At 40.6% G+C, this 23,039-nt stretch overlaps 3 protein-coding genes across 7 annotated transcripts; 1 reads left to right on the top strand and 2 right to left on the bottom strand.

Annotated features, from left to right (window-relative positions):
* The first annotated feature begins 3,245 nt into the window (after nt 1-3,245).
* LOC121754811 (myosin-10-like) lies at nt 3,246-12,832 on the top strand. 5 transcript variants are annotated; one of them, XM_042150130.1, is made up of 11 exons: nt 3,246-3,549; nt 4,453-4,565; nt 5,598-5,798; nt 5,900-6,022; nt 6,113-6,150; nt 6,226-6,319; nt 6,396-11,381; nt 11,465-11,569; nt 11,660-11,743; nt 11,822-11,964; nt 12,205-12,832. In XM_042150130.1, the coding sequence occupies exons 2-11, from the start codon at nt 4,488-4,490 to the stop codon at nt 12,482-12,484; spliced, it is 6,132 nt and encodes a 2,043-aa protein (XP_042006064.1). In that variant the 5' UTR covers nt 3,246-3,549; nt 4,453-4,487; the 3' UTR covers nt 12,485-12,832. The 5 variants fall into 5 exon arrangements, with proteins under 5 accessions (XP_042006064.1, XP_042006047.1, XP_042006059.1 ...); XM_042150113.1 differs by having other exon boundaries at nt 3,246-3,524; XM_042150125.1 differs by lacking the exon at nt 3,246-3,549 and adding an exon at nt 3,624-3,653.
* Nucleotides 12,833-13,043: 211 nt separating this feature from the next.
* LOC121801566 (membrane-anchored ubiquitin-fold protein 3-like) lies at nt 13,044-15,299 on the bottom strand. Its single transcript, XM_042201088.1, has 3 exons — nt 14,715-15,299; nt 13,655-13,825; nt 13,044-13,484 (listed from the first exon to the last, which is right to left on the bottom strand). Exons 1-3 carry the CDS (start codon nt 14,842-14,844, stop codon nt 13,429-13,431), a joined length of 357 nt encoding a protein of 118 aa, XP_042057022.1. The 5' UTR covers nt 14,845-15,299; the 3' UTR covers nt 13,044-13,428.
* Nucleotides 15,300-22,417: 7,118 nt separating this feature from the next.
* On the bottom strand, nt 22,418-22,936 carry LOC121792558. The gene has a single exon (XM_042190553.1). The coding sequence runs from the start codon at nt 22,934-22,936 to the stop codon at nt 22,418-22,420; it is 519 nt and encodes a 172-aa protein (XP_042046487.1).
* Nucleotides 22,937-23,039: the final 103 nt, after the last annotated feature.

Below are 23,039 nucleotides of genomic sequence, written 5' to 3' on the forward strand. Positions count from 1 at the left end.
AACGGGTCCCACGGAGGCAAAGATAGCCTCCAGGTTCTCGTCCCGATCAGCTCGGCAACTCCGGACTCGGTCTGCAGAAAGCAGGACCGAAGATGAAGCGAGCTCCTCAAGGAGCGGCAGATTCTGAAGCCGAGCTGCTATCTCTCGGCTGTACAGAGGCAGCACGACGTCGGCCCCCTGCTCGCCCTTATCGGCAATTAGCCTTACCAGGCTACCGACAAAGGCCGAGAACTGGCTGCTCAAAAAGAGTTTCTCCGTGTAAACACGGAGAGCCTCCCCTTGGGCAACCACGGCAGCAGCATCGCTCCGCTTCGTCTGCTCTCGCTGGATGACGAGCTGGTTTTTGGCAAACTGAGCTTCATCCTGGGCCGAAATCCTAGCAGCTCTGGCCTTCTCAAAGTTAGCCTCAGCCTGTTCGGCCCGATGACAAGCAGCCGCCAACTTCCTCTGCATCTCGGCATAGTCATTGGACGCTTTGGAGAGTTCGACGGCGACGAGCTTGGAGAGCATATCGTTCCTCTGAAAATGAATAAAGAAAAAAGTCAACAAAGGGGCCACAAAAAATACAGGAAAAAAGCAAGGCCAGAAAATCAAGAAGAGAATTCACCTCGGCTAAGTCCGTGGGCCATAAAAACGGCTCACAGATATGTTCCGAAGGAGGCGCCAAGACCACGTCTTTCTCTGGCGCTCTCGGGGGCTTCTGGGTCCTCCCCTTCCCCTTTGCCGAAGTCGACTCCGGCTTCTTCGGATCCGAAGAGGTTTTTTGCCTTTTCGGAGTCCTCTCGGCATCAGACGCCGAGCTGGTGGTTTTCGGCCTCTCCGGCTCCTTGGACTCCGAAGATTTGCGGCTAGCTTTACTCAGCATGTACACTGCCAAAAAGCAAGAAAGCAAAGTCAGATTTTCTTTGTTAAAGCAGTAGAGCATAAAGATAAAGAGAAATCCTCACCCTCGGCCTCTTCGTCCGAAGACGAGATGTCGAACACGACGTCGCCCTTGACGAGCTCAGACTCCGTGTATTGTTTCCTAACTATGGGAATCTTGTTGAGCTCGCCATCGAGCTCGTCCAACGGTTCAGGCCGAGGGTGACGGATAACGGACTCCGGCCCTCTCCAGGGAAAACTAGGAGCCGCGGTCCTATCATAGTAGAAGAAGCGATTTTGCCACTTCGGCCACTTCGTTTTACAAAAGGCTCTAAAGGGCTGTAAAGGGATCAAGTAAAACCAAGACCCCTTCCTCTTAAATTGAAAGAATTTAAGGATCGCCTTCAAAGACAAATCCCTTCCTAACCTACGGAGTTCGGCAGCGAAGGCCGACAAGTGCCTCCAAGAGTTCGGAGTCACTTGGCCTAAAGGAAGCTGAAAAAAATCTAGTAAATCTATAAAGGCAGAAGGGAGGGGGAAACGAAGCCCGCATTCTAAGCAGGCCTCGTACACGGTGGCGTACCCCTCCGGCGGGGAGTCAGCCCTATGATCACCGTCAGGTACCACCGCCTTCCCCCCAGGAAAAAAGTATTTTTCGGGTAGGGATATCACAGTATCCTTACTCAAAATACTATGGAAATACTCTACAGTCTTCTCCCCGGACTCTTTCCGGCCAGAAGACCCCTTATCCCCTTTCCTACCGCTACCCGACTCCGAAGAAGAAGAAGACATTTTTCTTACTTTTTGAAGATGAAGAAAGTCGGAAGAAGCTCTTGAAAGCGGAAGAAAATTTCTCGAAAAAGAGAGAGTATAGAAGACGCAACAGCAAAAGTGCTTCAATGATGAAGAAAGGAGCATATTTATCAGATTCGGGAAAGATTTCGAGATCGTTGCGCCGTTTCGAATCCCACCTTTTCAGGATTCAACGGCCGGATTTTACTGTCGCATTTAATGCAGGCACGCGCAAGGCACGTCCCCTGACGTCAGCCTCCCCCTTACCATTATCCAGAATGCCGAAGTGACTCACCTAGCCGAAGTGATTCACTTCGCTTTTCGGGGGGGGTAGTGATGGGGTACGAACTAAACCCTAATGGCAAGCCCAATAACAGTGACGGCCCATCAGCCCAGAGCCCAAGAAAGAGTATCTGTTCGGCACCAAAGAGTTCGGCACGACCCAAGAGTTCGGACTCAGCCTACAGCTCGGTAAAAGCCGACCAGTCAAGCTCTCCTCTCAGATCGGCAAGAGCTGATCGGTAAAGTCCAGCAGTTCGGTCTCAGCATTCGACCGAACTAGGAGTTAGTGGACTCATGAAAGGCCTCCACGACCTCCGCTATACCCACGATCTATTTAGTGGTACGAAGCAGTTATTGAGCAGTTATTGCTCACCCACGATCTTGTTAGTGGGGCTGCAAACCACGACCTTAGTTCAATGTATAAATAGAACTTAGATCAGATAGAAAAGGGTTAAGCTCTCTAGAGATAAAATCATATAGCAAGGCTGTGTTGTAAGCTGTAATCCCAGATCAAGCAATACAATCTTGCCCTCCCTTCTTCCCGTGGACGTAGATTTACTTCAGTAAATCGAACCACGTAAATTCACCGTGTCGTAATTTATTTTTACGAGCCTTTATCATCATCAGAAATTCGCGGAATCATCAGTGGTCATCTTTGCTAATCTTCTTCATATCATTCTAATTCAATGGATCCAAAAGAATAAAAAAAAAATTAGTATCCATTCAACTCAACTTAACATATTTTCCTTAAAATTTAAAATTGAAAGCCCAACCATCTTTTGAACACTATATTTATGGCGATGCTATGTATAAGTTTTTTACTATAAATTATTGTTAGAAATGACCATTTCACAAATTTCGTTATTTCAAAAGTTTTAATACAACGTGATGCAATCCGCCAATATATTACTCCTACAATTCATTTTTTATCAAACAAAATGTTACTATATAATTAAAAATAATGCGGACATCCATCAATTTCTAAATGATTACTGTAATAATCACCATCATTCTCTAAATAATTAATGAATTTCGATTTTGTTTTTGTTTTTATAACAATATCTTCGCTGTAATAAAATGAAACATAAATAAGGAGAAAGAGTTAGTATCGGTAGATCTAGAAGATGAAGTCAACAATGGGACCTTCCGAAATTACTAAAATATCCTCGTTAATGACTTCACAATATCAGCCTTGAAAGGGGTAGTTTCGTAACAAATTAATTCCCAACAAGATTTAAAATAATTTGAAAGATGCAAACAAACAAAAATGTAATAAAAACACAAAACTAATTACTTTTTCCCTCCTTGTCATAATCCCTGCTTTTTTCCAACCAAATTAATATGGGATTTGAAAGAAAAAAAACATAGATTTGGTAAATACACAGATGCAATTTATACTCTCCAGCATTTCGAAATCATAACATTTCAAGATTCAATTTTTAGCCCACCGCCACTCACTGACTAGTGCTGTTCGAAAACATCACTTCTCCACAAAGATTCCATTTTTTCTTTCCAAAATTTTGTATATTAAGGTTCCCTATTTCGTTTTTACTTGCATTTGAAGCTGCCCACCTCAGATCCATGATTAGGTAGGCAGCCCACATCAAAGAAGGGGTATAGAGTTTTTTTCATTTTTCATGATTATAAATGGTGGAGAAAATGATTTGCTAGCTCGATTAAGTGTGAAATGTTACTAGCATTATTCGTATTGTAGAGATGTAGGTGAAATTTTGTGGTTATAATCCGTAAATGTATGTAGAATTTTTTTTTATTATTTGTAGAAATAAATGGGGGGAAATGGAATTATTGTTACTGTTTTTTCTCATGCTGTTGTACTTTTTGGGAGCAATTAAAGTTTATTATGCTGAATTTATTAAGCAAATTTTCAGTTTCTGAGAATCTCATTTTCAAGATTCTGCCTTTATATTCGAAGTAAGTTTCTTGATGGATTTGTTGCTGAATCTTGGTTGTGGGGAAGAATATTTTGGAGTTTTTGTGGGGTTCCAAGTTTTAATTTCTAGGGGGCTTTGTTTAAAGTTTCCCTCTTTTATGTTAATGAATGGATTATGGGGTAATCAAGAAGACCATTATGTTCCACAAAAAGGCGTTTCCTACTTTTTAGCTGAATCTATGCTTCAATGTTTCTATTTTAATATGATTTGGATTTGCTATGTGAAAAGTCGTCGCTTTATTTATTTTTGATTCCTGGAAGTTAACTGCAGCTTGCATTTAATGCTGATGAATAATTGGATATATTGCCTGGTTGATGCCAATCAGCTAGATATTTTTTCAATCCAAATTTGAATTTCTCAAGATTTAGGTTGGTTGTTGTGTTAGAATGATGAAATTGTTGTTTCTTTCTCGACTTTCCGCATTCTGAATGATGTTTGGTTTCTTTGTTTAGCCCGTTGATCTGATTAGAACTTTAGCTGTTAGTTTCCCAAGTTCCATTGTTTGCATTCTGCAGAATGTCTATTTTTCAGTATACGTTGTGTTGAAGTGAAGTGCGCGTGTCAGTGTCAGCAGGTGATGTTTAGTCCACGTGTGGAATAATGTCAAGAATATCAAAGTGGAAGCTTGAGAAGACGAAAGTGAAAGTTGTCTTTCGCCTCCAATTTCATGCCACACATGTATGATCTCTCTTCTAAGCTTTTACTATTTTTGATCTACTCATTCTTTGTATACACGAATGTTAGTTTTTCTGAGAGCCTATCATTTGGTTTCTGATTAATAGTTTTTCTTAGACATTAAGGCTAATATGTCTAGGACTGATTAATCATCAATCCGTCATGTTGGCTAAGGTTCATATGATGAGTCATGACTCGAGCTATTTCCCTTATGCTAGTTGCTGCAGTGGACTATCAATTAATAAAATAGCGATCTTCATTTTGTTGCGTAGTATATTAAGTGTCTTGCCCCGTAGTTTTGAGCAGAACCAAAAAAATAGGCAATGAATGTGGTTGTCTCATTTTAGCAGAATTAGCATATAATACTTTGGTGCACCTCTTAGATTATGCATTTTCAGTTAAGTGTTGCTGGATTTACTCTAGGTTTTCTACCATGAAATTGTACACGTTTAGCTGTGTTATCACACACATGTCTTTTATAACATTTTAATTGTGATAATGTAGGAAAACATGGGACGATATCCAAGCTTATTTCTAATTCGGTTTAGAGGTTTCAGTCAGTAAATCAGCTGTAAAATCCTAGCAGCCATAATGAACTCGAATTTGCTTGCATATACTTTTGAATTTGATTTTATGGTTTATGATGTACATTTTCAATATTGTCTCTGCACCTATCAAGCAAGAAATATGGAAAAGGCTGAAATTCCGTATATTTTTTCTGTCTTTGACTCTTTGTTATTTCCTAGTTGCACCAAAAAATAGATATGCCATATGCGTTAAGTGATTTGGTTATGTTTGTCAAGTCCACTACTAGCTTTGATTCATTTCTTTGCTCCAAGCGCCACCTTCTTGTCGAAATTGTGGTTTTCGACTTTTAGCTGCACTCAGTGTCCCATAACAAACCTACTCCACTTTTCTTGTTATTGGGGCAATGTTTTTAACGTGTCGACTACGACTAGGTTTATTTTAGCCTAAAAATCAGTACCTGCACGAAGCCGTTTTGCTTTAACGGATGCTTTGTCCATGATGTTGCAGATTCCACAGACCGGATGGGAAAAGTTGTTTATAACGTTCATCCCTGCTGATACAGGAAAGCCAACAGCTAAGACAACCAAAGCAAATGTAAGAAACGGAAGTTGTAAATGGGGCGATCCTATTTATGAAACTACTAGGCTTCTTCAAGATTCCAAAAGCAAACAATACGATGAGAAGCTCTACAAGCTCGTTGTTGCCATGGTACAGTTTCTATCTTTGTTCCGATATTTAGATTCAACCTTTACGATGGCTTCAACTTCTGCAATAATATGAGCTGTTATAATGCAATTTCACACCTACAGGGATCCTCACGTGCTAGCGTACTTGGTGAGGCTACTATCAACCTTGCTGATTACGTCGATGCATCCAAGCCTATCGTTGGCGCATTTCCTCTTCACGGCTGCAACTTCGGAACTGTTTTACATGTAAGAAAATAATGCATGCCATAGCCATTGAAAGTATGCTGAAATTTATTTTTCTAAGTATCTTATTTAACTGCCTTCTTTATCTTCCAGATCACCGTCCAGCTTCTGACGTCAAAGACTGGATTCAGGTACTGAACTATTATGTTGAAATCTAACCTTCAGTCCTCTTGCAATCCTTTAAATCATAACCATTTCGCGTCCAGGGAGTTCGAGCAGCAGAGAGAACTCAGAGAAAAAGGATTAGAATCGGGGGCTGATCACCATGGTGATGGAGTCATCAATGATCAAATGGATAAGGTTTTATAATTTATGATCAGTCTGAGTTTCTTCTAATCATTGGAAGATAACTTTTTTGGTTTTCCATCTTCTGCAGGTTAGTGCCAGGCCGAAATTTAAAGGAGATGCCAGCGAGCTCTCTTCACTCGAAGAAGAGGCGATTGATGGCTCCTCAAACACTTCAGGCAGTTTGTATGCAGAGAAGCAGGAGATGTCTTTCACAAGCGAGCTCGATGCAGCCAAATGTACGACATCCGGTGGTCCACGTGAGCTTTCTCCACATAGAGCAAAAGAAGATAATGAACTTGCAACGGCTTGTCTGGAGAACAGTCGACTTAGAGGCAGCTTGGAATCGGCTGAATCGTCTCTGTTCAACCTCAAGCTGGAAGTCAGCTCGTTGCAAGGCGTGGCAGATGAGTTGGGAGCTGAAACGCAGAAGCTTTCGCACGAGCTCACCGCTGAGATATCTTCAGCCGAAGAATTGGCAAAGGAAGTCTCGTCCATGAAATCAGAATGCCTGAAGTTTAAGGATGATATCGCCCGGCTTAAAGATTTGAAACTAAGCCCTCAAATTCCTCTAGTGGAAGCTCGGGTCGATGACGTCGTTCGGGATATGCGGCTTCAGTTTTCGAAAGGGATTTCTATAGTCGAAGGAAAGATAAGAGAACTTCAGAAGAAAACATACGACGGAGACACTAATTTCATTCACCAAGAGCTGGAGACATTGCTTGATTTTCTGCTCGATTTCAACCTTGGTAACGGTGAAGTGACGAAGATCAGAGAAACGAGCCAGCAGTTTGAGTCCGGAAACGGGTTTGGTTTGGATTTGTGTCCACCTGAAAGTGTTCTTCAGCATTTCAGTTCGAGCCCTCCAGTGTCCGATGTAATTAACCCTCTCGGACCTATTGATGCAATGAAGGCTCAAATTTTTGATCTCGTAAGGGAGTTGGATGAGGGGAAAGTCGAGAAGGAAGGCCTCACTAGAAAAATGAATCAAATGGAACTGTACTACGAAGCCCTTATTCACGAGCTCGAGGTTAACCAGAAACGCCTGCTGGAAGAGCTGCAGCTCCTGAGAAACGAGCATACAACGTGCTTGTACGCGCTTTCTGTCAGCAAAACTGAAGTGGAATCGCTTCGTGAAGAAACAAATCAGCAGATGCTACGATTTGTCGATGAGAGGCGTGGTTTAGAGGCCATTAATGAGGAGCTCGAGAGAAGGGCGACAATTTCAGAAGCTGCACTTAGAAGAGCCCGCCTAAATTACTCTATTGCAGTGGATAAACTGCAAAAGGATCTTGAGCTGCTTTCTTCACAGGTTACATCGATGTTCGAGGCTAACGAAAGCCTTATAAAACAGGCTTTACCTTCCCAACCGGATTTACAAGTTGAAGAAGACGATACCTCAAAATTAGCTTACAATCAACTTCCAGGTTCGAAGAAAAGATCTACAGGTGGAGATATTCTCTTAGAAGACTTGAAGAGATCCGTCTCGATGCAGGAAGATCTTTATAGGAAGGTTGAAGAAGAACTCGGTGAAATGCATTCAATGAACTTGAACTTGGATATATACTCGAAAGCTTTGGAACAATCGTTGTGTGAGAAAACGAGCGAGCTGGTGGAGGAGTTGAAAAGCTCGACCTCTTCTCAAAATCATCTTATGTTACAGCTGCAGAAGGCTACTGATGAGATACATGAGCTCAACGAGTTTAAATCGAGCAGCATTTCCCAGTGTAGTGAAATGGCTCTGCAGAACCAGCTTTTAGAAGATAAATTGGCGAGCATTTCGGAGGAAAATTATCTTCTTGCTGAGAAGCTGATCGAATTGGAAAGCACGTTTTCAGAACTCAAAAACTGCCAAAGCAAACTTGCAGCTTGTTTGTCTGAGAATGCAGAGCTGTCGTTTCAACTTAAGCAAGAAGCATTTGAAAACGAGAGACTTAAAGCCGAAGTAGATGAATTGGTTTCTTCGAAAAGGTATCTCGAGGAGAGTGTTGGGTTCGTGCAAGATAAGTTGGCCAATCTGTCGATATCGTACAATAAGCAGTTCGGTATGTTGGCTAGTTCCCGAAGTCTCGGCATGGAGAATGGGGATGTAAAAGATGCTGTGCTGCAGATCGAAGAAATCCAGCATAGCGTGTCAATGAAAAATATCCTGTTGATGGAAGAGAATGAGTACCTAAAAAGCGAGAAAGCCTCTGCCGACATGTCCTTGAGCTCTGTGAGATCCGAGATTCTGTCGTTGAAGCAGAAGTTCAAAAGTGGCATACCAGATATGGTGATGAAACTAGATGTCTCCAATGCCCTCATGGACAGGCTTCAAGCTGGAATCGAATCGGTGGCTAACAAGCTCGACTTAAGTTGTGAAATCGATGAGAGATATGCCGAGCAGAATGAAGTTCTTTTAGCAGATCTCTCTCTTTTCGAGGATCAGATGCAAAAACTGACGTGCAGTAACGGTCACCTCGCTCGAGAGATTTCGAACTTGGACTCTCTGGCAAAAGAAATCGGGAGGAGTCAGCTAGAGATTGCTGAGCTGATGCATGACAAGCAAGAACTTGCTGTGCGGTTACAGGAGAAAACCGATGAATCTATGAAGTTTTCATGTGAGGTTAATTCTCTGAAAGAAGATTTGAGCAGCTTGCATGATAAGTTGCATGATGGAGAAGCCTCGACAGGCGAACTTGAACGGAAAGTTCAATATCTTACTCTTTGTTTGAGCAAGGAGCAGGAAAAACTGCTGGAGTTTGAGCACCAGAAAGGTGAACTGGAACGAAAAGTGCAAGATCTCAGTCTTGGATCGAGCGAGGATCAGGAAAAACTGCTAGAGTTTGAGCAGCAGAAAGTTGAACTAGATCAAAAAGTTCTAGATCTTAATCTTTGTTTGAGCAAGGCCAAGGAAGATGGACTTGTGCTCGAGCAGCAGAAAGCTGAACTGGAACGTAAAGTTCGAAATCTTATGATTTGTTCGAGCAAGGATAAGGAAGAAAGGACGGAGTTTGAGCAGCAGAAAGCTGAAATGGAACAAAAAGTTCAAGATCTTACTCTTTGTTTGAGCAAGGAAAGGGAAAAACTGCTAGAGTTCGAGCAGCAGAAAGCTGAACTGCAACGAGAAGTTCAAGACCGTACTCTTTGTTTGAGCAGGGATCAGGAAAAACAGCTACAGATTGACAAGCAGAAAGCTGAGCTGGAACAAAAAGTTGAAGATCTTACTCTTTGTTCGAGTAAGGATAAGGTAAAACTGCTAGAGTTCGAGCAGCAGAAAGCTGAACTGGAACGAGAAGTTCAAGATCTTACACTTTGTTTGGCCAAGGTTCGCGAAGAAGGGGTAGAGTTCGAGCTCCAGAAAGCTGATCTGGAACGAAAAGTTCAGGATCTCATTCTTTGTTCGAGCAAGGATCAGGAAAAACTGTTAGCGTTTGAGCAGCAGAAAGCTGAACTGGAACGAGAAGTTCAAGATCTTACTCTTTGTTTGGACAAGGTTCGGGAAGAAGGGGTAGAGCTCGAGCACCAGAAAGCTGATCTGGAACGAAAAGTTCAAGATTTTACTCTTGGTTTGAGCAAGGATCAGGAAAAACAACGGGAGTTCGATGAGCAGAAAGCTGAACTTGAACGAAAAGTTCGAGACCTTAGTCTTAGTTCGAGCAAGGATCAGGAAAAACTGATAGAGTTCGAGCGGCAGACAGCTGAACTCGTGCACATTAGGGAGCGAGCATCACATCTTGAATTGGAGAAATCAAAACTTGCTCATCTTGTGGAAGAACTAAAGAAAAATAGTTCGTGCCAAGCTAGTCTCGAAAGTCAGTTGTTGGATATGCATGATTACGCACTTGCTGCAGACATTAAACTTACTTATATGTCAAACAAATACGAGACCGTATTGGAGGAACTGCAGAGACTTGCATCAACGGAGGTGCGCCTGAGGGATCTTCAGGAAAGGTATCACGATACAGAGTCGATGTTGAATCATAGTCGTGCAGGTGAAGCTGACCGGAGACAAGAGAAAGATAGCTTGCTGGCAAATCTCGAAAGCTTAAGATCTGATTTAGAAGTCTCCGAAGCTCAAAATAAGCTTCTTTCCGAATCAAATGATGAGATGAAGGATCAGCTCGAGGAGACCAAATACGAACTGACACGATTTCAGAAAACAGTTGCAGCTGCAGAGGAGGAAATGAGTGATTTGATTCTTTCGAAAGATGAATTGGAAGTTATGGTAATTGTGCTCAAAGGCAAAGTTGATGAACAGATTGCTCGTATAGCTTTGCTCGAGGGCTTCAAAGAGGAACTGGTGAAACTCCGCTCCCAGTTTAACGAGCTTTCGCATAAGCTTGCCGAACAGGTTTTGAAGACGGAGGAATTCAAGAACTTATCAACTCATTTGAAGGAGCTCAAAGACAAGGCCGAAGCCGAATGCGCTGCAGCTATTGAGAAGAGAGAGAATGAAGTCCCGGCGGCACCTACGATGCAAGACTCCTTGAGAGTCGCGTTCATCAAAGAACAATACGAAACCAAAAACCAAGAATTGAAGCAGCAGCTCTCTATGTCGAAGAAGCACGGGGAAGAGATACTTATGAGGCTACAAGATGCAATTGATGAAATTGAGACCAGGAAGAAGTCCGAGGCTGTGAGCTTGAAGAAGAACGAAGAGCTCTCGACTAGACTCTCAGCATTGGAAGCAGAGCTGCTGTCGGTGATCTCAGAAAAGCGTGAAAAGAGCAACGCCTATGACAGGACAAAGGCCGAACTGGAATGTGCTCTACTAAGCCTAGAATGCTGCAAGGAGGAAAAGGAAAAGCTCGGTGCTTCGTTGCTAGAATTCGAGGCTCAAAAATCTCATCTGGCCGATGAACTTGCATTGATGAAGGTACAGTTGGAGGATACGAAATCTTTAACGAATTTAGAAAAGATCGAATATGGCTCTGAGCTGGAAGTAGAGCTTGCCCGAAACGGGTCAACAGGAGATGCTTCCCCTGTTTGCTCGAAACAGGATGATCGGGAACATTCAGCTCCAACTGAGCCTATTTTAACCCCTGACAGTGGAAGTCCAGAATCGAGCGGACGTGTTCAGTTGCAAACATTTCGGGTACAGTTTTTGGCGACAGTTTCAAAGTTGTGTCTCTAAATCTGCATTTCGTACAATTTTACATTAGTAGTGTCATTGTGCAGGATGCTGCTCCGTACATGCTGAGCAACGGGAAGAATTCAGATGGCAACGGCGATCATTTGGGAGCGCAAAGATTGAGATCTAGCCTCGAGCATTTGCACGAAGAGGTACTTATTCTCTTGAAAACAAACTTTTATGCACATTTTATGTCTGAGTTTCTTACCAGATTGATATATCTTTCTCCTTTCTCGCTGCAGCTGGAGAAGATGAAAAACGAAAACGCGGTCTTCAACAATGGCGATGATCAAGATACGCAAAGAGAAATCATGCAACTGCATAAGGTGAGATCAATCATAGTTTTTTTACACTTTGCTGCAAATATGTATCTAAAATATGTTTCCTTCTTTGTCCTTTGGAAGGCAAATGAAGAGCTCAGAAGCATGTTTCCTCTGTTCGACGAGATTTCAAGTGGTGGGAACACGTTGGATCGGGTTCTTGCATTGGAAATCGAGCTTGCTGAAGCCTTGAAGTCGAAGAATAAACCAAACATCCAGTTCCAGAGGTAGGTCTTCGTACTGCCTATGAAACTTGTCTTGCACTTGCACTATATATGTATTTCTCGTACGAGCGAAATATTTGTTTTTGATCTCTGTGTCTCGAATCCTCGTGAGACGAACTGTGTAACCAATTATCGCGTGTTTTTGCTGCTTTTGTAATTGCTTTGTGCTTAACCTTTATACATCTGAGACCGGATTATTATGTTTAAACGGAACCTAACGTTTCTCGTTCATCTCTGCCTCAGCTCGTTCTTGAAACAGCACAGCGACGAGGAGGCAGTGTTCAAGAGCTTCCGAGACATCAATCAACTCATCAAGGAGATGCTGGAGCTCAAGGGTCGGCACGTCGCTGTCGAGGCCGAGCTACGAGAGATGCACGACCGCTACTCCCAACTGAGCCTCCAGTTTGCGGAGGTCGAAGGCGAGCGGCAGAAGCTCAGGATGACGCTGAAGAACGTCCGAGCATCCAAGAGGCTAGGGCCGTTGGAGCGGACATCGTCGATGGACCATCCTTCTCCTTCATAGGCGTGAAGTTCTGTGTCATTTCTCCCGCTGTTTTTTTTCCATCGAGTCGTGCATCGCTTGCGCCCCTCCGTGCATATGAAGCTGAACTAGTCGATGACCCGATGTCGTTGGCCACCGAGCCTCGACGAGCGAGGCAGCAGCGTAAATAGCTATTGCAGTGTCAAATGAGACTTTGCATAGATGTTTTGTAGTTTTGTCTTAATTTATATGCAACTTTTAAATCCATTTTGCCCCTTTTTGTGTTGTAATTAGCTAATGTATAGAAATGACTAATCCATATTTAACCTTTTGATGAACTCATTTTTTCTTTTTCATTTTAAAAATAGAATTAAAAATGGTTCATGTTTATGAGTCAAACTCTCAACTTGGTTGGAAACTACAAAGGGGTACTTTTTGACAACTACAACAACTTCAACATAACAAAAAATTTACCATTTTTTTCTTAATAATATGCAACTAACCCTTAAAGTATGTCCAATTTTACTTTGATGGACACCAAAAAACTTGATAATATTACTAAAATCCAACTAAAAAGCAATAAAAGTAAGCAGCAGTAATATAATATGAGCAATTCAACCCAATTATATTATATTTTCAAGTTGTGACAATATAGACAGTAAACAAATTTGAGTATACATAACACAATACAACTTCGAGATTCATAATGCAAATCAACCACAAACATGACTTGCTTTGCAGTGTGTTTAATCATACATTCTTTTCTCCTTATCATCAGAGAAACTTCTCTTAGACTCGACCACACTCTCCTGCATCGTCTCCCAACGATCTTTCTTCAATTTTATCGAGCACAAGAATAAAGAACCGAGACCAATAACTATGATGGAAATCTTTTCTCTCTATAAGCATGTGTAATGTTGTAAAATGCAATCAAGAACCTGTAATACAAACATATGAGACGAGGCGCTCTGCAGCAGCTCCGTCCGTTACAATATGGTGCAAAGGCACCCTCCTTTCTTCTGAGAATTTTCCTGCAATTTATCTGTTGCAATGTTCAGAACAGGCAACGAGTTTTTGTGTAAGCCCGTGAAATGAATCATTAACGATGAAAAGCAATCAAACTTTAAGAATGTAAGGGTCGGAAAGAATAGTAAATGCTCTCAAGATGAAATGAGTAACAAAGCAATGTATCGAGGTACAAACGAAATCTACCACTATTTTTGTCGGGAAGGGGGGGCCGCACGACAACATGCATTGTGATGACGCCTCCAGGAACTTCACTTAGAGGAAGCCGCGATTCAGCAAGTGTTCTGTTATTTTCAAGAATCCTTCCCGCGTTAATGAGCTTTATATCACTAACGGATTTTGGCCCGTTTTCAGAGTCTGCATAGTGGAGGTCTTTTGTTAGGATACGAGGCCATCATCAAGCAATAAATCACACAATACTTCAAAACATAGAAACTTCAAGCAACCGGTATAGATACGAAACTGGTATCAAACTCAAACTCAAACACAATCAAGAAATCATAATGAAAAGCAAAAATAGCAAGAATAACTTTCTATGCATCTGAAGAGAAAACTGGGAAGCTCTCCTTTGGAAAGTCAAGATAAACTATCAATGATCAATAATGCTTCTCTTATAGGCAAAGGAACAAAAATATACAACTAAATGAGAACTGTTTGAACCACACATCAGTTTATGATTTATTTGAACCATAATCAAATAATTCACGCAATCAACCCCGTCAACAGCCACAAGAGGCCGAGCTACAAATTAACTAGGAGAACCACAAAAGTCGTCAAACATTCTTTTTCTGTATGGATAATTGTCACCATCTTCTCTAAGCCTGGCAACAAGTCACATTACAATGATATAATGTTGTATAAGTTTAAAAAAATCTTTGCAGCAAACAATCCTCAACGCATTACGGCATATAATTCTGTCCATCGTAATAGAGCAAATGTACGATCAGCTAATCAAGTAAGAAGCGTTGGCATAAATTCACAACTAAGAAACAACAAGGCGTAAACCTCATAAAATCTTTACTTCCAACATCAAATGAAAGAAGAAGAGCTACTTCAACGCAAATTATATTCCCCTATTTCTTCACTCAAAATGCTAAATTTATATAGACAATAAAAACATCTTATCCACAATTCAAGAATCATAAAAATGAACAAGACAAACTACAATTCAAGCAGAAGCATAACATAAGGAAATCAAATCACAAGATTTAACACAAAAATCATAAGGAAACATATGATGCAGAACCTTTAGGCCATAGAGCAATAATCTTTTCCTTAAGAGAGGTCACAGTTGCACTAGAATTATACTTGCTTGGTCCAATGTCACTACCATCAGAAAGCCTAAATTTGAGCTCCACCAATTCATCCACAGCCATCAAAACAAATCTAGAAACAATCACAGCCTCAAATCCCCACAACCGACAAATCAAATCAAATCAAATTGAAGTCAAACTCCAAAACAGCAAGAAACCACCAAAGACTCCAACTTTAATGAAACCCAACAACAAGAAAAGCCCCAAATTCAAGAAACTAAGACCATAGCAAAGATCCCAGATCAAAACTAAAAATCCAGCCTTTGAAATCAAGAAACACAATAAACCAACACTATCAAAAACCCAGATCGAAATTGGCTAGATTTCTGTGGGAAAGCAACAAGTTTGGTACAACTAAAAAGGGGGGTTTTGAGTTGGAAGAATGGTTGAAAAGATTGGTGATTTAAGGGATATGAACAGTTGATTAGATAAAAGGAGGAGAAACTTGTTTTGTTTGATAATGGAAATGAATAAAGAAATGAATAGGTTTAGAAGAAGGTATAGATTTAGAAGAGGTCCAAATGAGATTCTTTACTGCTTTACCTGACTGAATCTGTCTGATAAATTTTAATCATTTTGATTGAGACATGTTTACTGTGGTAGGAACAAAACAACAATGGAGCTGGAGAAATTTGACTTAGAAAATTTGCAAGGGGTCCTCGCTTTTTAGGGTAGTTCTTTTTGGGCCCCGTTATTTTGGGGTTATTCTAATTGAGAAAAGGAGTTTATTCATTTCATTCCGAAAATAATCAAAATTGAAAATTCAATTCAGTTTTTTTTTTAAATATTTTGTTCGAATCAGATATTTTAAAAATATATTCAAGAATATTAGTCGACGTGACATATTGTTTACATGCATAGACGCATAGTTAATTTGTTTTAGAGGGAACATCATTTTTGGTCCACGAACTTTGCCAAAGTATCATTTTAGGTCCGTGAACTTTGAAAATATCATTTTAGATCCGTGAACTTTGAGTTAGTATCATTTGAGGTACTTTTTACTATTTCCAAGTTTTTTTGGACGAAAATACCCTCAATGCCTTAAAGTTAAAGTGTATATATTTTTAATAAATTTATCATATACTCATATTTTTTTATAAATATCTTACAATATATTTTTGACAAATTTTCTAAATATAATTTGACCTTAAATATTATCACTTAATTTTGTGACATGCAAGTAAAATTGCTTCTTCAATTCTTTATATTAATTTTTTTTAAATTGAATAAAGAACTTTCTTTAATAATAAAAAATTGAATAAAGATCTTTTTATAAATATCTTTACAATATATTTTTGACAAATTTTTTAAATATAATTTGACATTCAATATTATCATTTAATTTTGTGACATGCAAGAAAAGATCTTTATTCAATTTTTTATTATTAAAGAAAAGTTCTTTATTCAATTTTTAAAAAATTAATATAAAAAATTGAAGAAGCAATTTTACTTGCATGTCACAAAATTAAGTGATACTAATATTTAAGGTCAAATTATATTTAGAAAATTTGTCAAAAATATATTGTAAAGATATTTATAAAAAATTATGAGTATATGATAAATTTATTAAAAATATATACACTTTAAGGTATTGTGGGTATTTTCGTCCAAAAAAACTTGGAAATAGTAAAAAGTACCTCAAATGATACTAACTTAAAGTTCACGGACCTAAAATGATATTTTCAAAGTTCACGGACCTAAAATGATACTTTGGCAAAGTTCGTGGACCAAAAATGATATTTCCTCTTTGTTTTAAAATTTGTATTATTAATAAAAATATGTTGCCTAAAGCTCAAGTTGGGCATTTCATGACATGGAATAGTCGCCAAAATTGAGACAACGTGCAATCACAAGTCACAACTAATTAATGATTTTTTGCAATTAGGCAATGACTATGTCTTGATTCGTGTATTATATAGTACAGAAAATTGTGTAGAAGAATACTTATTGAGTATATATCTAGCGGGATATCTATATTATATTATATGATTAATTTGGTTAGTTTAAAAATTATTTTTAATATTTCTTATTCTTCCAAACTCATACTCCCTCTGTTTCTTCATGGTTGAGTCATTTTTCCATTTCAGAAAGTTTATTCATCGTTGAGTCATTTTCATATATAGTAATTATTTTCTCTTTCTAACTTTACTCTCTTACTTTTTTCTCTCTACTTTATGCAATTTCTACTTTATTCTCTCTTCCTTTTTCTCTCTCTTACTTATTTTATCTATTTATTCAACACACTCAACATCTCTTTCTTAAACTACGTGCCAAAAAGTTTCGCCTCAACTATGGTGAAACGGATGGAGTATTAGGGTGTCCACAATGGGGGAGCCGCGGCCCGCGGCTCGGCGCCCGGCCCCCCATTGCAAAGGCCGAGAGCCGGGGCGGAGAGGCGAGAAGCGTGGATGAGCCACGGCCGTGGCCTTCACGCGGCTGAGCCGTGTGAGCCGCGGCCCTCCCATTGCAAGCGCCGCGAAATATAATTTTTTTTTTCCGAAATTTTTTTATTAATATACACTCTCATTTCCATTTTTTCACTTCATTCTACACTTCAAATCCCTTCATTTTACACTCTCAAACACTACAAAAAAATGCAAGGTGGAGATGGTAATTCCCCGGGGTATGGAGACTCGGGATACGACAACTTCCCCAATCAGACGTGGAGTCCGCACTCGCCCCAATTCCGGGTCCAGCCATCCCAGCAGAGGAACTTGGTTCGCCAACCATCGGGGTTCGGGGACTACCGACCGAATATGGACGCGATCAACAACCCATCCCAGCAATTCCAATCCTCCCAATTCCAATCCTCTATTATGTTGTGTTTTTAAAATATTTTCGTTATAGAATTTTCCCCTATTAATAGTACGACGAAAATTTGTCTCTACTTCTCTCTTTATTAAATTATTTTTATTATCCAAACTATTAATCTACTAAAATTTAATAACATTAAATTAAATTAAAAAATAATATCAAAAAAATCAAAAAAAAAATTAACATTTTAGAGGGCCACATTTGGTGGCCCTTTGAATTTGCATTGACTTTTTTACATTTGCCATTACAAAGGCCACATGGGAGCCACAATTGGTGGCCTTTGAAGGCCACCATTGTGGACACTCTTGGCCAAAGCTTACTAAGAATATTTGGGTTTTTATGTTTATGTCATCTCATTGTCTATTTAGAATATTAGAAATAAAGTTATATTAAAAAATTATCTATCCAACTTGGAGATGAAAAAGAAACAAGGTTTTTGACGTCTTGGTATTTGAGGTTGATCTTGAGAGATGAACCTCTGTAGTTACTGAATCTTTTCTTCCTTGATACAAAGTTGATGCCTTGATCCTTAGGATGGAGATTTGTTGTTGTACTTGAGTTGCTATTGTTTTTGTTGGTTTAGTTATTTGGTTTGAGTGCTCGTTGGGTTTGATGTTTGATGGATTGACGTTATTATGCTAATATTTTATAATTTCTTACTTTTTGCGTCTTTTATATATATTTTTTAATTTTTTTATAATTACCAAGGGTATTTACTACCTTGTTGAGTGACTATTTTCTACGCTAATTAGTAGACTTTTTTGTTAGTCTCATTGAACAAGTTTGTATTGGCTGGGTTGTAACGTAATGTCCTAGTGATTGTTTGTTCATCTGTTTATGGTTAGGGCATCCGCAGTGGGGCGGATGTTCCGACGAACATCCCCGCGGACATCCGAAAAACACCTTCTACCACGTCATACGGACTTCCCACTGCGGATGCCACGTCATACGGACATCCCACTGCACAGTGACGTACATCCCCAAGGACATCCCGACGGACTTCCCACATTAATAAAAATTCACAAATTCACAAATTAAACAATTTACGTATTTAAACAATTTACTGAATTAAAAATTCGACACAAATACGGAGATCTTACAACCACTTTATTAAAAAAAAATATACATAGTAATTAAAAAAAATTATATAGATAAAAAAAACCGTCGGCTCACTCCTCGGATTCCCCGCCGCCCTCGTCGTCACTCCGCGACATGTCTCCGAACCCCAAATCGCGCCGCATACTGTTGGTGAGGGGTTTAAGCGACTGCTTGTAATGGGGGTCGATTGATTGGCGTCATTCAACCATCGCACGTAATAAGGTTTCATGTGCTGCGATGCGGGCGAAGGAGTCGTTCTCGGGATTGTTTTGGGTGGGCGCTGTCAATTGGGCCTCGGTGGATCCGCTGGCGCTTCCCCTTGCAGTCCGCGCCGCCGCCTTTTGCCCAACCGGGCGACGGCGTCGGTTCAGCGATATGGGTGTCGGGAATTCTGCCTTGGCGGGGGGAGTTCGTGGGAACCAGCACTGCTACTATACTCCCCGGAGGCGCTGATCTTCGTCCGCTTCGGCCAGCCAGATTCAACGCCGGCAGTGAACTTGGGCGAAGACTGCACCACAAGATAGACCTCCTAATATTTGAATTCCCTGAATCCCTTTTCACTGTCGGGGAACTTGTGGTGCACCAGAAGCTTCACATCCTCGGAAGACATGCCGCTGGTTGTCGAGCAGAGGTTGTTTGTGTAAATGCCGGCAAATCGGCTGAGCTGCCTCCTCAGCCGCTCCCACTGTTTCCGGCATTGCTCTCCGTTGTGAGGCTTCCCCCCTGGCGGTTTGAACTGGAGGTAGCTTTGGCTAATGCGCCACCACATCCTGTCGATGTGCTGGTTCGCCCCGACGTAGGGATCCTCCACTACACTGATCCACGCCTTCGACATCGCAATGCACTCCTCCATGCTCCAGATGGTCCTCTTGTTCCCGCTGGACCCCTCCCTCGCCTCACCACCGTACATCAGGACGGGCAAGGCATTGCCCCGTCCCCTGCCCCTCACTCCCCCCTCCTCCTTATCGCCGTTGGTGCGTCTGTGGGAGAATCCCGGATCGGAGATAGCCCCAACTCCTCCATCGAGAACGTGTCGATGCCAGTGAACTGAGTCTCGAGAGGAGTACTCGGGGGGTTGTCCGTTGACTGTAAATCCATATAGGGCCGGTAGACGTTGTCCACCGGTGATTGGGGGACCTCCTGCCTACTCCCCCCGCAGCCGCCGACGACCCCTGCATCATCCCCTCATCATCATACCGGGCATCTGGGGCATCATCCCCGACATTCCGGCATCATTCCCGGCATTCCGGGCATCATCCCTGGCATTTGGGGTATTGCGGCACTCACCCCGGGTATCTGGGACATTTGGGGCATCATACTATACCACTACGGGTACATGTTGTAGTACCCGAGCATCATCCCCGCAGCCATTTGAGGTTGGGGCATCAACCCCGGCATTTGGGGCATGGCGGCGGACACTGGCGTACTCTCGCCGCCGGGAAAATAAGGCGACTGTGACTCGCTCGTAGCGGGGGAATTGCTATCGTGATGCTTCATTGTTCTTCGAAAGAAAAGTATTTTAGAGAGAGATACTCGTTAATACAAGTGGTGCGAATGAAATGAAGTGCAACGAGACGTATTTATAGAATTTTTTTAAAAAATTAATGCAATAATCGGGACGTCCGCGCTGACGTTCGTGAGAGTCAACGCAATGGCGAACGTCCGCACGGACGTCACGACGGAAGGCCGCGGAACTGCGGTGTCCGCAGCGGATGTCCGTATCTGCCTCACATGCACACAATGGCGGACGTCCCGCGCTGACGTCCGGCACGCCGGTCTGACGACTGCCGGGACGTCCGCCACTGCGGATGCTCTTAGAGTATTTTGTAATTCATATAAAAAAAGGAAAGTATTGCTCATATACAAGACACAAACCTAGTTTACCTTGTGCGTCATTGCTTACATCATTTTCACCTAATTAGTATTCGCTACACGACGGCGCGTCTCAACACTTTCTAACTTCTAGTACTCCATAAAATTACTGCAACATTATTCGACGCTTCTCAACACTTTATCTTTCTATAAAATTAATGTAACATTATTCATCACACTCAGATCCAATGTATAAGCGGAATATATATTGTGTTTGCATTTTCTTTTAAATTTTTATTCTAATATCAAAGTTTATTTTTGACGTAATTAATTATTACTCACTCTGTTCCAAAAGAGTACGCACTTTTGGTTGGATACGAGTTTTAATGCATAATTAGTAAAGTAAAAGAGAGATACAAAGAAAATGTAATTAAAGTATTGTTAGTGTAGAATAAGTCACACCTCAATAGAGAGAAAATAGTTTCTAAATTAGAAAATACATATTTTTGTGAGACAGATTAAAAAGGTAATAGTGCATACTCTTGTGGGATAAAGAAAGTCCATCAATGTCATTTAATGCAACATAAATAGTCTTTTATGCAATCCACGAAAATCCATCAATATCATCCATCAATTTTGTTGTTTAATAACATTGTTTTGCTGCTTAAAAGTGTCACCTGACAGTATATGATTGAAAGGATGTTGTGATTCTAATTTGAGTTATTTTTTAAGTACATCATATGTGTAAGTATGCTTGTGTTCATAGGCACACACTTAGTAGGGGAGGGGTTTAAGTCCCTACCCACTTCTTTCTTTATTTATTTTTCAATTATTGAAGTTATTAGAATACTAAATTCAAACTATTGAAGACCCAATTACTGGAAATAAGAGAATTAAGAATGACAAAAGTTACATAAAGAAATAAAGAAAAAAAAAAGATTGCAAAAGATAGGTTCGAGAGAAAAAAATGTTAAAATTTTCATTTACACATGCTGTGTTGTAATGGAGTTTTAAAATTTGAATTAATTCCAATTTTGGATATATGCTGAACTGCCTACCAACATTTTGGCTTCGTTCAATCAAGTGTGCTAGGTCAATCTATTCTATCAAATTTTAATATTGTTGAACATTATTTTTTAGACGCAACATGCCTGCCATAACCAAACTAGTTAAATTAGACAATATATATCAAAATTTAAGATTTTGATGAGAAAAAAAGGTATATTGAAATTCATATACTCTCCCGTCACTTAAAAAATGAAATTTCTGAAGACACGCATATTTTAATGCACAATCGGTAAATTAAGAAATAGAAAAAAATTATTAAAGTATTGTTATCGGAGAATAGATCTCACCGCATTAGAGGGAAAATATTTCTAAAATAGAAAGTTTATAATTTTGAAAGAAAAACTTAAAAAGTAAATAGTTCATATTTTTAAGAGATTAGAGATATAATATATTGTGAACTTTATAAATTATAGTAGTAGTACTATATATTTAAATATCAGTTTCCCTTTGTTAATAATTAATTATAGCTTGAATTCATTAATTAAGCATAATTCAATGTGAAACGGAAGCTTCACTAAACTGTCTCCCACAATCGTATAGAACCTTTGTCTTAGCGGCAAGGAGCTTAGACATTATTGCATGAGGTGCCGAGTTCGAGCCCTCTAGGAGTTTTTTTGTAATTCCCCTCTTATCTAGGAGTTAATTTAGTTTTTTTGTAATTTCCTCTCTTATCTAGGAGTTAATTTTAAAAAAAAGGTCTCCCACAATCTGAAAATATTTCTAACGAATTAATAATTATTTAGATAATTGTGGACTAACATTTCTAATTAAACAAAAATAGAATATAATAAAAACATTGATGGAGTATAATTTTTTTTTAAAAAAATACTAATACTCTCATATTCTAAGTATGAACCGGCGGCCTAAATCCGGCCATCGCTACCCCAAAACCGCCGCAAGGCTCCACTTCGATATAAACCTCCGCCGCCACTGCCACCGGAGTACCAATTCTCTTATCCCTAGCTTCGATTTCCTCTCCGGAATCAGCCACATTCCCCGGAAAACCGATCTCCTCCTCTCCTCCTCCCTCCACCTCCTCCTCCGCCGCCGGAATCAGGCTGAGAACCAGGCGGCCGTCGAAGCGGTGCGCCTTAAAATTCTCGCGGCGCCGCGCTCTCTCCTCCGTGATCACCAGCCGCCCGTCGCTCGTGCGGTGCTTCCTCATCACCCACGGCACGTGCGACGGCTGATTGTCCGCACGCGCAAGCAGAGCGATCGGCGGCGGGTACTCCGTCGCGTCGCTCCGCCTGGTGCGCCGGGGACAGCTGCTCCCGCTGCTGCGGGAGGTGATCGGAGCTATATCGGATGTGAAATCGGTGCAGCTCTCGACGCCGAGGTAGTCGCCGAGTTCTTGATTATGCATGGATATTTGATTAGTGAAAGAAATGGAGAATAAAAAGAAAAATTTTGTTTTTTTTTTCGATGTATAAAGTTTTAATTTTATGGTTTGGAGCTAATAGGTGAGT

Source organism: Salvia splendens, chromosome 1 (genome assembly GCF_004379255.2).
Source record: "Salvia splendens isolate huo1 chromosome 1, SspV2, whole genome shotgun sequence".
NCBI lineage: Eukaryota > Viridiplantae > Streptophyta > Magnoliopsida > Lamiales > Lamiaceae > Salvia > Salvia splendens.